The 14641-nt window shown below is 43.0% G+C and overlaps 1 protein-coding gene across 1 annotated transcript in view; it reads right to left on the minus strand.

Annotated features, from left to right (window-relative positions):
- Positions 1 to 5583: 5583 nt before the first annotated feature.
- The window catches only part of LOC140562762 (basement membrane-specific heparan sulfate proteoglycan core protein-like), a 221583-nt gene continuing 212525 nt past the window's right edge, over positions 5584 to 14641 (minus strand). Inside the window, exons 24-29 of the mRNA XM_072688621.1 lie at positions 8718 to 8993; positions 8251 to 8526; positions 7884 to 8165; positions 6604 to 6882; positions 5722 to 5838; positions 5584 to 5612 (exon numbers count right to left, since the gene is read on the minus strand). Of these exons, the coding sequence (XP_072544722.1) occupies positions 5584 to 5612; positions 5722 to 5838; positions 6604 to 6882; positions 7884 to 8165; positions 8251 to 8526; positions 8718 to 8993 (1259 nt within the window). The remainder of the gene's footprint in view (positions 5613 to 5721; positions 5839 to 6603; positions 6883 to 7883; positions 8166 to 8250; positions 8527 to 8717; positions 8994 to 14641) is intronic.

A 14641-nucleotide genomic window follows, 5' to 3' on the forward strand; every position in this document is an offset into this window, starting at 1 on the left:
CAAACTTCAAGCTGACCGCAAGAGAGAGGAGACCCCGTCCTACAAGCGCGGGAATCAGGTCTAGTTGGCCACGAATGATCTGCGGACGGGGATTTCCCCTCACAAACTTTCAGCTAGGTTCATGGGTCCTTATTTAATTGTCAAAAGAATAAACAGTCATGTATAAGTTATAGTTTCCACCCCCTACGAGTGTCCATCTCTGCAAGTGTTCATCCCTCTTGGACTAGCTGTACACGCCATGACATTAATGTTTTTTGTTTTTATTCTTTTGTGTATGGCAAACTTCTATGTATGGCGACCTTTTATGTACGGCGATTCCTGAAAGGCGCCTATAAATAAAATGTGTTGTCATTTTTTATTATTATTAAAGTGAAAAACGTATGCTTTTACATTCTTTATTTTAAAGTGTAGCTGGTCTAAAAGAAAAGCTCATGTATTTTAGTCTGCTCTTTACTGAGAATCTGATGGGATGAGATAAGCAAAAACCCTTTTAGCATCTCCTCCCCCTCCTGCAATGGTTGAAGTCACTGCTGAAACAATTGAGACAAACCACAACCACGTGAGTGAGGATGGGAGGGAGTAAAATAGCTCTAAAAGCATGCAGCTATATTGATTAACATTAATTTATAAATACTGAATAAACATCATTCACACATCTGTTAACATGACTGTTAATATATAGCTTCACATATATGTACCAAGGTGACAAACCTTTAGAAACAGTTTCATCCCCTAGTCCTTCATCAGTGGTCACAGGACGTTGCCCACAGGACACTGGCTGTCATATTTCTGGTTGGTGGATTATTCTTAGTCCAGCAGTGACACTAAGGTGTTTAAAAACTCCAGTGTACCAATGCAACACACACACTAACAAACCACCACACCCTTTTCAGTGTCACTGCAGTACTAGGTTGTGTTCATTCCAATCCAGGGATGGTCATAATATTCTGATATGACTGTATATATATATTCTGACTGGCTGTGTAATGGTGTGGTATGACTGCACCACTGCTGATAAACACAAGGCCCTACAGAGGGTGGTGTAAACCAATCACCACAGCTGCACTTCCTCCCATACAGGACATCTACAACAAGAGAGGCCTTAGAAAGCCAGCAGCATCTATTTTACCCCACACAAACCACAGCCATTTCCTGTTCCAACCTCATCTGGTCATTTAGTAACCAGTTCTATCCAGCGAACAGCCCATGGTTTAGGTACCTATTCCTTACATGCATAGATAAAATAAGCCAGACTTTCAGAGACATTGTTTTCTCTTTTTTTTTGAAGAAACATATAAAAAAGGACATATGTGCCATATCTATGTACTATCTGTGTACTATCTCTAGAGGGAATTCTCGCATGTTATCTTGATAGTTGCGTACCCAACAACAGTGTTGGAAGAACTGAGTGATCCTAATGGGGAGGACATTCACAATCTAACTCACTGCATCATAGACTATGTCAACTTCTGTGTGGATAACACTGTCCCCACCAAGACTGTTTAGTATTTTTCCAACAACAAGCCATGGATTAATCCAGAGGGCCTTCAGATCTGGTGATTAGGATGGAAGCTGTGCAGAGGGAACTGAGAAGGAAGATCGGAGAATAGAAAGCCAGCTGCAGGAAGAAGCTGTAAGAACAGCAGAACAATATCAGGGGAGTTTGGAAAGGCCTTAAAACCATATCTGGCCACACAAGTCCAATTCCCAGGTGGTGGGGACCAAAAGTGGGTGAATGAACTTCTATTGTGAATCTATTTTTCAACAGATTTGATCAATCACCTAGCCCTCCCCAACACAAACACCCCTACTGTATCCCCACTCTGTAGCACTACCATCATGTTCTACACAGAGATCTTTCTCACCTGGAGAAGCCAGAGAGGACTCTGAGAATCACATTCTTTGATTTCTCCAGTGCTTTTAACACCATACAGCCAGGGCTCCTAAAGGACAAGCTGGACAATTGTGGAGTGGACAGTCATCTGTCAAACTGGATACTGGACTACCTCACCAACCGGCCACAGTATGTGAGGGTACGGGACTGTGTCTCTGATATGGTGGTCAACAGCACAGAGGCCCTTCAAGGAACGGTCTTGGCACCGTTCCTCTTTAGCCTGTACACTGCAGACTTCATGTACAGCTCACCCACCTGTCACCTCCAGAAGTTCTCTGATGACTCAGCGATTGTCGGCCTTGTAACTAATGAGGAGGACCGTGAGTACAGAGAACTGATTCAGGACTTTGTGGACTGGTGTCTGCAGAACCACTTTCAGATAAACGCAGGAAAGACCAAAGAACTGGTGGTGCAGACACCCCCTCCATCAGTGAACATCCAGGGTATGGACATCGAGAGAGTGGACTCTTATAAATACCTGGGTGTTCATCTTAACAACAAACTGAACTGGTCAGTTAACACTGCTGCACTCTTCAAGACAGGCCAGAGCAGACTCTACCTACTGAGGAGACTGAAGTCCTTTGGGGTGCAGGGAGCACTCCTGAGGACTTTCTTTGACACAGTGGTGGCATCTGCCATCTTTTATGGCGTGGTGTGCTGGGGCAGTAGCATCTCGACGGCAGACAAGAAGAGACTGAACAAAAGAGGTCCGGCACTGTCCTGGGAAGCTTCTCAGACCCAGTGCAGGTGGTGGGAGGCAGGAGGATGACAACAAACCTGGCATCCATGCTAGAGAACAGCTCCCACCCCCATGCATGAGACTCTGGCAGCACTGGGCAGCTCCTTTAGAGACAGGCTGCTTCACCAAAAACCTTCAGAACCAGCACTGCTCCCAGCGGACCACATACACACACACTTAAACTACACACATGTTCAGGGAATAGAGGTCCTCAATGTAAAAATACAATGTGCAATACCCCCCGAGGAGTCATTTTCCACAGTACATACTGCAGTGCTTAAACTCATTTCATAAATTTAAGAGTTTTCTGATTGTAAGGCACTAGGTACTTCCTAACTTGATGTTTCCATGTAGTTCTGCCTCAAAAATGACAGAGGCCACCAATGCTCCTTTTAAAAATTCACTAAAAGCAGGAATTAATGAAAATCAATATTTATTTTTTAAAACATAATTGCATCATGTACACTACATTTAATGTGAACAATAATCAAATTTACCAGCTTGGATTATGTAGTCTGCATGTTCCTGGTATTGGAGGGGTTATATGGTTGTATGTATCAATGGTGTAGTGGATAAATGGTGTTTTGCTCTATCCTCAGCATAAATGTTTAGAGTGTACTTTATGATGCCTCTTCTTCCCTGTAGCATTTTTTTTCCAGTTTTAGCTGTACCCACTCTTTTTCCACCTGCAGGCTTTCTTTTTCAAAGGCAATTAACTGCTCACTTCACCCACAGGTATTTTGAGTCTGAGTGTATCCTGTCATTGTCTGTTGTTCCAATTGTTACCTCGCTCAGTTTGTCTGTTCAGCTAGACAATGTCTCATTGTTATCTTGCTTATGTTTATGTCTTTAGGTTTTTCTTGTCTTAGTCTGGTCCTCACTTCATTTGCTTTATGTTCTTGGGTTCTCTGGTAAGTATTTATTTAGAAGTCCCCTTTTTCTTGTTTCTTTGTTTCCTGGCTTGCCTTAATATTACGTATCTGTAAATAATACCTGTGTGTACGTCTGCTTCTGCCTCCTGCCTCAGCAATCCGCATGACAGAAGGACAGACCAACATAATGGATGTAGCGGGTAATCCCTGGGCCAGATGCGCCTGGCATGAGTATCCTAGCTCATGGGACCCACTTGACGTGGTTTGCACCCAGGCCCCCTGTTCCTGCTCTGGCAATGGCATCTGCGACTGCCCCAAGGCAAGCAGTGCCAGCTGCCCCTGTCTCTTTTCCTGTCTCAGCACTGGTATCTGCACTTGCTACAAGACAAGCAGTGCCAGCTGCTCCTGTCTCTGTTCCTGTTCCGGCAGTGCCAGTTGCCCCTGTCTTTGTTCCTGTCCTGGCAGTGGCATCTGCGCCTGCTACCGGGGCAAGCAGTGCCAGCTGCTACTGTCACTGTTCCTGCAGTGCTATCTGCACCTGCAACAAGGCAAGCAGTGCCCCCTGCTCCTGCGTCCATGATGGCGGTGCCCACTGCTTAAGATCCTGTGCCAGCAATGCCTGCTGCCTTCGTTCCAGTGCCAGCAGTGCCCGCCGCTTCAGTTACGATGTCTGTGCCTGCAGCGCCCATCACTTCAGCTCCTTTGCCAGCTCCCAGGTCATCTGCTTATGTGCTGACTCCCAGGTCATCTGCTTCTGTGCTGGCGGACCAGTCCGCCCCTGACTCTATGCCGGTGTTCGCGTCCGCCTCTGACTCTGTGAAGAAGATCCCCAAATCGTAATTTCCTTAGACATTAGCCTTAGCCTTTTGTTAGTCCTGGACCTCATTTTGTGTTTGTTTCTGTACATGTTCATGTCCTGGTTCCTGTCTTGAGTATCCCGGTGCCTGTTTCTAGTTTGGTTTCTGTCCCTGTTCCGGTCATGGTTTTTGTCCCTGTTTCCAGCATGGTCTCTTAGTTCTTGCTTCTATGTCTATCCCTGTCCTGTTCCCTGTCCAGTACCAATTTCTGTCCCAATCACCTTTAAAGTCATATGTCCAGTCATGTCTCCAGTCCCCATTTAGGTCCAGTGTCCGGCCTATTGTCAAGCTCCCTGTCCGATCTTGTTTTGTATCTCGTCAGTTCCTGTCCCTCCTGTTCACACTTGCACCCTGTTCCTTGCCACGCCCTCTCATATATGTAAATTGTTGGTATAGTTTATGTTTGGCATTGCTTTTCTATCGTACCAGCTTTTTGATCGAATTTGATCGTTAGAAAATCACTACGATCAAATTTGTTGTTGACCTGGAATGTTAGATATGGATGGTCAATATAAAAAAAGTATATTGGGGATATGATCAGTACTTAAGGAATGCTGATTAACGTTGGCAGTTTATTTGAAAGGATCATGTTTAAGCTATAAGAGTTGTGGTTAATGTGATTTAGTGCAGCACAGTGTGTGAAATACTGAAGTTGTGCATTTATAATGAAATGAACATAATTAGCATTATTATAATGAACGGAATTCCACTTCATAATGTTTATTTTTAAAGTTTATTAATAAAATATTACAGAAATACTATAAAAAATGAGAATATTAAAAAATAAACAAGAAAATATTAAAGGTAAAAAAAGAGTACTTAGTTTGTCCTGTCTTAAAATTCCACTTAATATGAAATCTAACTTATGAAAGCAAGATAATTATTGCAGTATAACAGTTAATATATTTTAGAATAAGACAAATTAGTTTGGATGGATAAAAGACGGATAAAATGATACAAAGTATTAAAACTGAGGAGGAAATACAGACAGCTGCTGAAACAGCGCCACACCTGCCTCATTACTAGTACTACACTTACTGTCAGGGAGAGAAAGTGAAGCTGTTGGTGTTTCAGTGGATAAAGTTGCTGTTAAAATCCTCTACTGCTGATCTGCCAGACTGGAGAATCTCTAACAGGATGCTAAAAGCACACAGGATTAGAACTCCAACATGAAGACTTGGAGTTCAGCACTCAGTAAGATGTTCCTCCTTCTATCAGAGCTTACGTCCTGTTCACCTCATCAGGCTGAGCTGTGAAACACACAGTGATGAACTTTAATCAGAGATCCTGATTCAGCTGAAGTGGAACAGAGATTTCTGATCCAGTGAGCTTTACAGTGTGTTTACAGTGAGTTCTTACCTCGAGCTCTGTAGCATTTGACCCCCAGTATGATGGACACCAGCAGATATGGAGACATCGCCAGCAGACTACTGAGCAGACTGAGGACTGAGAATCGAGTTTCTGAACTAGACAGACCTGTTACACAAACACACACACACACATTTGATACAGTAGGGTGTATAAACTATTGTTGAATGTATTCTCAGAAAAACAACTGTTTTAAAGGAAACCTGACAGACTGTGTGTTCAAATAGGACACATGTCAAACACCAATAAAATATGATGTGTAAACCGAATGTAAATGTTTAGTTTATAATAAACAAACTGGTAAAATCACCATATACTGACATGGCCATATAGATACATGAAGGCTGAAACAGAGGGGCACTTATAACAAATACAAACAAAGAACACCTGGAGCTAACAAGGGGGCAAGGCTACAAATAAGGCACAGGTGGGATCAATGACATACAGGCGGGGTTAGGAACCACATGGTGAAACCGAACGGAGCGTGACAGAAAACGGTGAGAAAATGGTGAGGCACAACAGAAGCATAGATGTGACACTTATTTTTAATAATAAACATATTTATCTGAAACACATTTGAACAGCACTGGACATGCACCTGTACACTATACTGAGTGTTATATTTCTTAACAGTTAGGTGGTTTCCTGATTTCCAACAAGATGGATCATTCCTCCAGACTCTAGAGTAAAATAATCAGATTACATTATGCTCATTTTAGATTAGATTACTGATTACTTTAACAGGTCATCACCTGAACACCCAGCCATACTGTGTAGACTTCATGTGAATTTCTTACAGCAGATTTATTCAAAATGATTTAATAGTGCAGCTCCATATACTGGACTCCTGTGATAGGAATACTGTAGACTTACTGTGCACTGTGATGATGACTGGACGACTCCTCCCTCCAGATTCAGACTGACACCAGTACACTCCAGTGTGAGATGTGGAGAGAGAGCTGATGCTGCAGGTAGATCCTGTAACTGATCCCCAGCCTGATGTACAGTCTGATACCTTCCCACTGTGTGTGTATCGACTTACTCTCCACCCAGTAGATTCACTCTGTCCCTTGCAACTCAGTGACAGAGAGGCATTAATAAAGTGCTGTGTTCTGCTGGGACTGATGATCAGAGAGACTGGAGGAGGCGAAGCTGAAGAATAAAGAGAAAACTCACAGAAACAGATTCACCAAAGCACTGAAGCCTTACTTATGAAGTCAGTGCTGTGAAGGTCATAATGCTATAATGTCTCTCAAAATAAACAAAGAGGCTTCATACGAACTGCATTGTATGCAATATTTTGTAGCATTTTGCTACCTTTGTCTGGTCTTTACACTGCTTGTGAAATCACCTGAAAGGTGCACAGGTTACAGTGCCTATAAAAATATTCACCCCAGTTAAGTCCATCAGTTAAGTCCATCCTTAAGAAATAGAAGGAATATGGTACATGTGTAAATCTGCCATGAGCAGGCTGTCCTCACAAACTGAGTGACAATGTAATAAGGAGAATAGTGAGGGAGGCCACCAAGACACCTATGATGCTATGTTTGGTGGACACCAAACCACAAATTTGCCATTCCCATCATGAAGCATGGTGGTGGCAGCATCATGTTGTAGGGATGCTTCTCGACAGCAGAACCTGGACGACTGGTTAAGGGTAAAATGAATAAAAAATATGGAGAAATCCTGGAGGTCAATCTGATTCAGACTGCAAGAGAACTACACATTTTCCAGCCAGACAATGACCCATAGCATTCAGGGAAAAATACACAGAAATGGTGTAAAAACAACAGGGTGAATGTTCTGAAGTCAAAGCTCATCCTCAATTCAATAAAGATTTCAATACAAATATTTTTATTCTTGTCTAAAAAGTCAAATTTTATTAAACATGATTTCATTTCTAAAAGCAGGAAAGGGGTGAATACCTTGTATAGGCACTATAGATCAATTTGGTGCTAGATAGCAGTGTTGAAACTAATGCTGAAAAAAATAACCATTGATTTGATTAAGGTGATACATTTACACTACTTTCATGGAAACACCTAATGTAAGAATACATTGAAAGTGTACAGTTAAAACTTATGGGTCATCATGTGAACAGCAACAGGTGATCTAGAGTCAGTAAATGTAAACCATTTCAACCATGTCCTCACCAGTGATCCACAGTGGCTGTAGGTTGCTGTACTGTGTGTGAAAGGCTGGTTCTCCTCTCTTTGCTTTGCACTCATAAACTCCTGTGTGATGTAGAGCAGCAGCACTGAGAGTGTAGGAGCCTCCAGCTTCTCTTCTGCTGTCTGAGTGGAGCTCCTCACCATCTCTGTACCAGCTGAACGTCCAGCCTGTAGAGGAGTCTCTAACCTCACAGCTTAGAGTCACTGAGTCTCCTTCAGTCAGCCAGCTCTGAGGAGACACGCTCAGTACAGCCTGGGCTTCACCTGACAGCATAGAGAAGAAGAAAACATGAAGATACAGAGTGATAAGATGATCACATAACTAATGAGAAGAAACCCACTCACTCACCAAACACAGTCAGTGTAACAGCTTCACTGATCTCTGAGAGCTGAGAGTCACTTCTTCTTTCTCCTCTGCAGGTGTATTTACCACTGTTAGACTCTGTAACAGGGCTGATTGTGTACTCCTGAGTGGTGCTGTGTGAGTGAAACACTGGATCACTCTTAATCCAGTTGTATTTCCACTCAGTGTCTCCTCCTGCCTGTATGTCACATCTCAGAGTGACAGTCTCTCCTCTGAACACGTCTTTATCAGGTTTTATGGACAACACAGATTTAGCACTTTCTGTAATAAAATAATTAATGTTACTAAACATCAACTGTTTCTAACTTATATTCTTAAAATAGCATTTAACTTCAAATACATCAAAATATGTCTCTATATAACTGTCACTCTTTACAGCATGACCCTCATCACCTCTGCTGTCTACATGCTTTCTAACAATTCAACACTGTATCATACTTTTTCGTACTTACCAGTAATGTTTACCCAGAGTGCATCACTGTAGGGTGTGTAGTAGACTGGGTTTCCTCTCCCAGCTCTGCACCAGTACTGACCTCCATCAGAGACACTAACTGAGCTGATGGTGTGGGAGCGTGTTTCAGTGCTGAACTCATTCTGAGGGTTCTGTGTGTGTTTAGTCCAGTAAAACCTCCATCCAGCAGACTGATCCAGGACACACTCCAGAGTCACTGAGTTTCCTCTCAGTGCAGCTCCTTTAAGCCTCGATCTGAGTTCAGGTTTAGGTTTATCTGCTGATGGAGATGAAGCACAGAGTTCAGATCATGAAATCATGAAATGAGTCTTTATCACACTGATGTTCTCATATTGTAATGTCTCCCTCTGCTGGCCTCAGTGGGGGGGCCCATGCACAAGGCCTGGGCTCTGCCTTTCATGTGAGGCTTGGCTGTAGGCACAACAGACTTATTAAGACTCCACTTAAGCACCTTTGTTTGGTGTGCTGGTGTGAAGTCTCTATGACACTACCTGTGACTCTGTGACTCTGCCCGTGATTTGACCCCTGTTTGTCCTGATGTTGAGTTTTGCCTTAGACCTAATAAAAATCCTTTGTGCATGCAACCTGCTCCAACCACTCTGTCACAAACATCATTAACCAGCTTTAGATTAAAAGCTCAGTTGACATTTTTAAAGAGTCCCATATCATATATTTACAGCCTCATATCATGGAAAACTGAATTTTCCTAATTTGTTAAAATATAGGAGTTTTAAATGATGATCGTTTCTGAACACATCATTGGTTCACACCACTGAACCTAAAGAGAGCACATTGTTTTAATGTGACATTTTTTTCATTTGCACCCACTTAACACATTTAGACCATGTAAATTTAAAATACCATTATTTTACGCTATGGGATCAACAGAGGTTGGAGAATTGAAAGTAAAACCAAATCATGAATGTTTTGTGAACATAAACTGCACACAAGCTAAACAAAGTTATTATATTATTATGATAAATGTACATTAGCTGTAGAGTACACTCTGATACAGTATAATCTCACATACTGTAACCACTTTTTACAGAATTCAGCATGAAAAACTGTATGAAACTGTAAAACACGTGTAAATACATGTATCATACTGGCTTTAACACAGTTCACAGCAATTATCTTTAACAGAGCAACACATTCTTACTCTCTCTGAGAAAACACTGATCTCAGTACATCAGCTAAACTAACACTGACACACTGAATTCTGTGTAATGCAGTAAATAATATTGCTATTGCTTATCTGTAAATAATATTGCTGTTGCTTTTTTAATTCTTATTTATATTGTGGATATAGTGTAAATTATTTGTCTACATTTTTCTGCTATCCCTTTTTGCTGTGACACTGAGAATTTCCCCACTGTGGGACTAATAAAGGATTATGTTATCTTATCTCTTATGCAGTAAAAGCTTCATTAGTTTGGAGATAGATTCATTTATCAACAGAAAGCATCACAGATAATCAGTAATGTGACTGATCACCACTCAGCTTAACATTGTTCCAGACGTAGAGAGATCAGTGTACAGGGTGAACCACTGCATTAAAATGTCCATATCCTATTCAATTTTACATTTACCCATTTTCAAACATATCTTTATGATTAAACCGGCTATTTCTAGAACTGCACCATTAAGATGTGCAGAAAAAAAATAAATCTGATTGGCTGTCCTCTATTGTATCTTATTTAAAAAAGCACTCAGAACACTCATCAGAAATCTGCAGGACTAAAGTGTAGTAGGCATGAGTAAATGAGTTGGATCTTGTGCCATTAAAGGAACTGTGAACTCAAAATGAGCAGGTTTTGCAGCTCAGTGTCCAAAGGGAATCCCCTTTTTTCCATGATATGACCTCTTTAATCAGTCAGTTTAATTCAATTTACTATTATTATATAGGTTATGAAGGAGAGGAATGGAAGAGAGGAATTGCCCAAAGTTCATTACCTTTAAATCAAGAAATAATGTGGGGAAGATGACACACTCACCTGATACAGTCAGTCTAACAGCAGCACTGATCTCTGAGTAGCGCGGCTCTGTTGACTGTGTTCCATTACAGGTATAATCACCTTCATGAGACCCATCAACATTAGAGATTTCATAGTTCTTCCTCCATTGACCTTCACTGAGAGGATCATTATTCTTAAACCACTTGTAATTCCAGACTCCTCCACTTTCTATGTCACATGTGAGAGTGACTCTCTCTCTGATGAACACACGCTCAGCTGGCTGCACTTTCACTGTAGGCTTTGGTCTCTCTGTTCAAAGATCATAAAGACTTTAGAAAGGTAGAAACTCAGTGTGAAGAAGGTGTTTCTCATAAGAAGAGCCAGAATTTAAAATCCTTCTGGAATAATTGATCAACATTTTTACTCTCATTCTGAAATGAAGTCGTTTGTAGAAAGAAAACAGAAATCATGACCAACCTCTTACTGTAATCCTGACTGGAGCACTGTAGTGTGAGTAGTAGTCTCCTTTGTGTGCTATACACTGATACTCTCCTGTTCCTGTATCAGACGCTGTTATGCTGAGTGTGTTGGTGTCTTTATATTCAGTCAGAGGATTTAACTGCTGATAGACTTTGTACCACCTAAACCTCCATCCAGTGAGTGAGATCTGCAGATCACAGGTCAGAGTAAGTGTGTCTCCAGTATAGACAGTGGTGTTAGGATACACCCTCAGTGTTGTTGTGGGTTTTTCTGTTGAGATGAAATGATAAAGAGATCAGAGCTGATTTTACTTTTATAATATAATCAGTATTTTTATCAGGATAAGATCAAACTTTGTACATTTAGATTCTACATTTGGTGTAAATGTTACAGTAGTTTGATTGCATCTGCAGTGTTGCTACTGTCTTGATACGTCAGGTCTGACAATGAGGGTGAACACTCGCAGGGGATGGACCAAAGCGAGAATGTTTATTAAAACAATAAACGGATCTACTTTACAGGGATAAACTTTACAGGGATAAAGGGTAAACCAAAATATAACTGTTCCAACTGAACTGGGGCAAAACAAAGGTGCACACCTGAGGTTGGCGAGACACAAGGGATAGGCTAGTATGCCAGGACTGAGTCTGAACTATAACACTAACCAAAACCTACAGGCAGTGCCTGGGTACACCAGTAAAAACAAAAGACAGGGCTTGTCAGCTGCCGAACCCAAAAGACAGAACCGATACGGGGCTTGCTACCCTGAATACTTCCGGTATGTTCAGCTTGCTACCATGAGTACCATAAGTACGTGCAGCTCGTTACCTGAGCTCAAGACTGTGACTATGCTTCGTGAGTAAAGCTAAGTGAGTTAAGCCCACTGCCATGAATCTGCTCCCAAAGGTTCCTATGGTTCAGTCCATTCCTTGGGTTCAAGGAGTCAGCTAGAGATCATAAAATTCAATAAATTCATAAAGTTCCAGGGGTAGATCCGAGCTTTGGGCAACATGGAACCTTCCACTAGATCAATCAAATGGGGGGGGGGGGGGGGGGAGCTTAGCAGCACTGGATTTACTGAACACGTCCTGCATTTCAGCATACTCCGGGGGCAGGACTACTACGTTCTCAGGCTCGGGGCTCTCTACGGAGGTCAACATGATCCGACATGAGGTTAAGGCAATGGTCGTGACAATACGGGGACCAGGGGACGATTTCCCGTTTGGGCCAGGAAATGTGGGGGTTATGCTGGCTCAACCAGGGCTGACCTAGTATCATCTCGTGCTCGGAGACCAGCAGAACTAGCAGTGATGCCACCTCCTGGTGGAGGAAGCTTATGGCGAACTTGATCCCGTCAGTGAGTGAGTGATGGGAAGGGGACCCACGGGCTGTCCGTCCAGGGCGGTAATGTGGAGGGGCCTCGAGAGCGGCATGGTCGGGATGCGCAGTCGTTCTACGATGTCCGCTCACAGGAAGCTGCCCTCCACTCCGCAGTCGATCAGTGCTCAACAAGAGACTGGCACTGATAGGATATCGTAGGATATCAAGAGAAAACAACAAGAGACTGGCACTGATAGGATATCGTTACCGGCAACGTGATCGACTGGGAGACGAGTCCCTGGACGGGAACACTCACTGCATTACACTTGGTGAACAGGCATGATTTGACCTTGAGTCGTCTCTTGCAGTTCTTACTTCGGTGCCTGCCACTCCGCAGTAGTAGCAGAGCCCGTCACAGCTCCGCCTGCTGTGCTCCTCCGGTATGAGGCTACCTATGCCCCTCTCCATGGGCTCACTGACAGGCACTGCTGACGACGTTGGGACGGGTAGTCATAAATGTTTCTCTACCCTAAGCTGCCCGACTGCTGTACCCCCAGCTCTCTGGGACCTGGGGTTGATAGGATGACTAAGGAGCTGATCTAACCAGATGACAAGCGCGATAAGCTCGTCCAGCTCTAATGACTCACCCCGGCACGTCAACCCCCACTACAGACATGGGCTAAGCCCCTTGCAGTACAGAGCCACCAAGGCCGATTGGTTACACCAGGTGACCAACAGTCTCTGACACACTCTGCAGAGTGTGCTGCTGTTGCCCCAAGAATTGACCTTGGGCACGAACAGCCTGATTCAAGGCCTCCATCCCCGCTGTTCGGAGGCTTTTGGCCGAGAATTCTGTCATGATCCGTCAGGTCTGACAATAAGGGTGAACACTCTCAGGGGTGGGGGTAAACACAAGAAAAGGCAGCAAACTTTACAGGGATAAAGGGTAAACCAAAATATAACTGTGCCAACTGAACTGGGGCAAAACAAAGGTGCACACCTGAGGCTAGCGAGTCACAAGGGATAGGCTAGCGTGCCAGGACAAAAGACTACGCTTGTCAGGCGCTCCTGAACTTACGTGACAGAACCGATACGATCACGGGGCTCGCTACTCGCTACCCTGAATACTTCCAGTACGTTCAGCTCGCTACCATGAGTACCTCAAGCACGTACAGCTCGTTACCTGAGCTCAAGACTGTAACTATGCTTCGTGAGTGAAGCTAAGTGAGTTAAGCTTACTACCATGAATCTGCCCCCAAAGGTTCCTACGGTCCGTTCCTGGGGTTCAATGAGTCTGCTACACAGTGTAGAATGCTGAGATTCAGGGGTGAACAACACAGATCCTGGTCTTGAGTAACGTAGGTGCTTTTAAATGTTTTTGAGTAATAAAAGTTACTGAGTTATTATTATATTATTCTGAATGTAAATTAAAAACGGTGTGCACACATTTCAAATACACTGTATAACAAATTCATTTACTAAAAAATAACATTAATTAGAAACAATTTTTCAACATTTTCAATCTTTCAACATTGTGTCCCTGCCAATTTTAATACTTAAACAAACACTAAACCACACTAAACCAATCAGAAGGAGAACATATTTAATCATCTGTACATTTGATCTTCATTCTAACAATATTAAGAGATGGAGGTAACACAGCTAAAAATATAAAACTGAAGATATAAGTACCATGTGTTAACTGTAATAGAAAAGAGTTTTCTTGTGAGGATAAAGTAAGAACACCCCACATTTATTACTACTTAAAATGTCTAAAGTTCAGGTGTCTAAATGTCAGAATCAGGTGCTCCACATCAGCTGCACAAACCATTCAGTCATATTGAGAAAGATTTGTTAACGTCAGTCAAACTGCTCTTCGGGGCCCATCTGCTGTCTCAGGCTCTCTTCGGGGGCCTCTCAGCAGTAGGGCCCAGACCATGCAGCTGGGACACACTCGTCTGCCACGGCAGGAGCGCGAGGCCCGCATGCGTGAAGGCAGGTGCCTCTACTGTGGGATCTCTGGGCACCTCCGTGCTGCTTGCCCAGAACTCTTGGGGAAATGCCAATGTCCATCAGGTGAGGGGAGACCACTGATGGACTTGATGCCTTTTTGGACTCTGGAGCGGCAGGGAACTTTCTAGATGCCGGC

Source organism: Salminus brasiliensis, chromosome 9, assembly GCF_030463535.1.
Source record: "Salminus brasiliensis chromosome 9, fSalBra1.hap2, whole genome shotgun sequence".
NCBI lineage: Eukaryota > Metazoa > Chordata > Actinopteri > Characiformes > Bryconidae > Salminus > Salminus brasiliensis.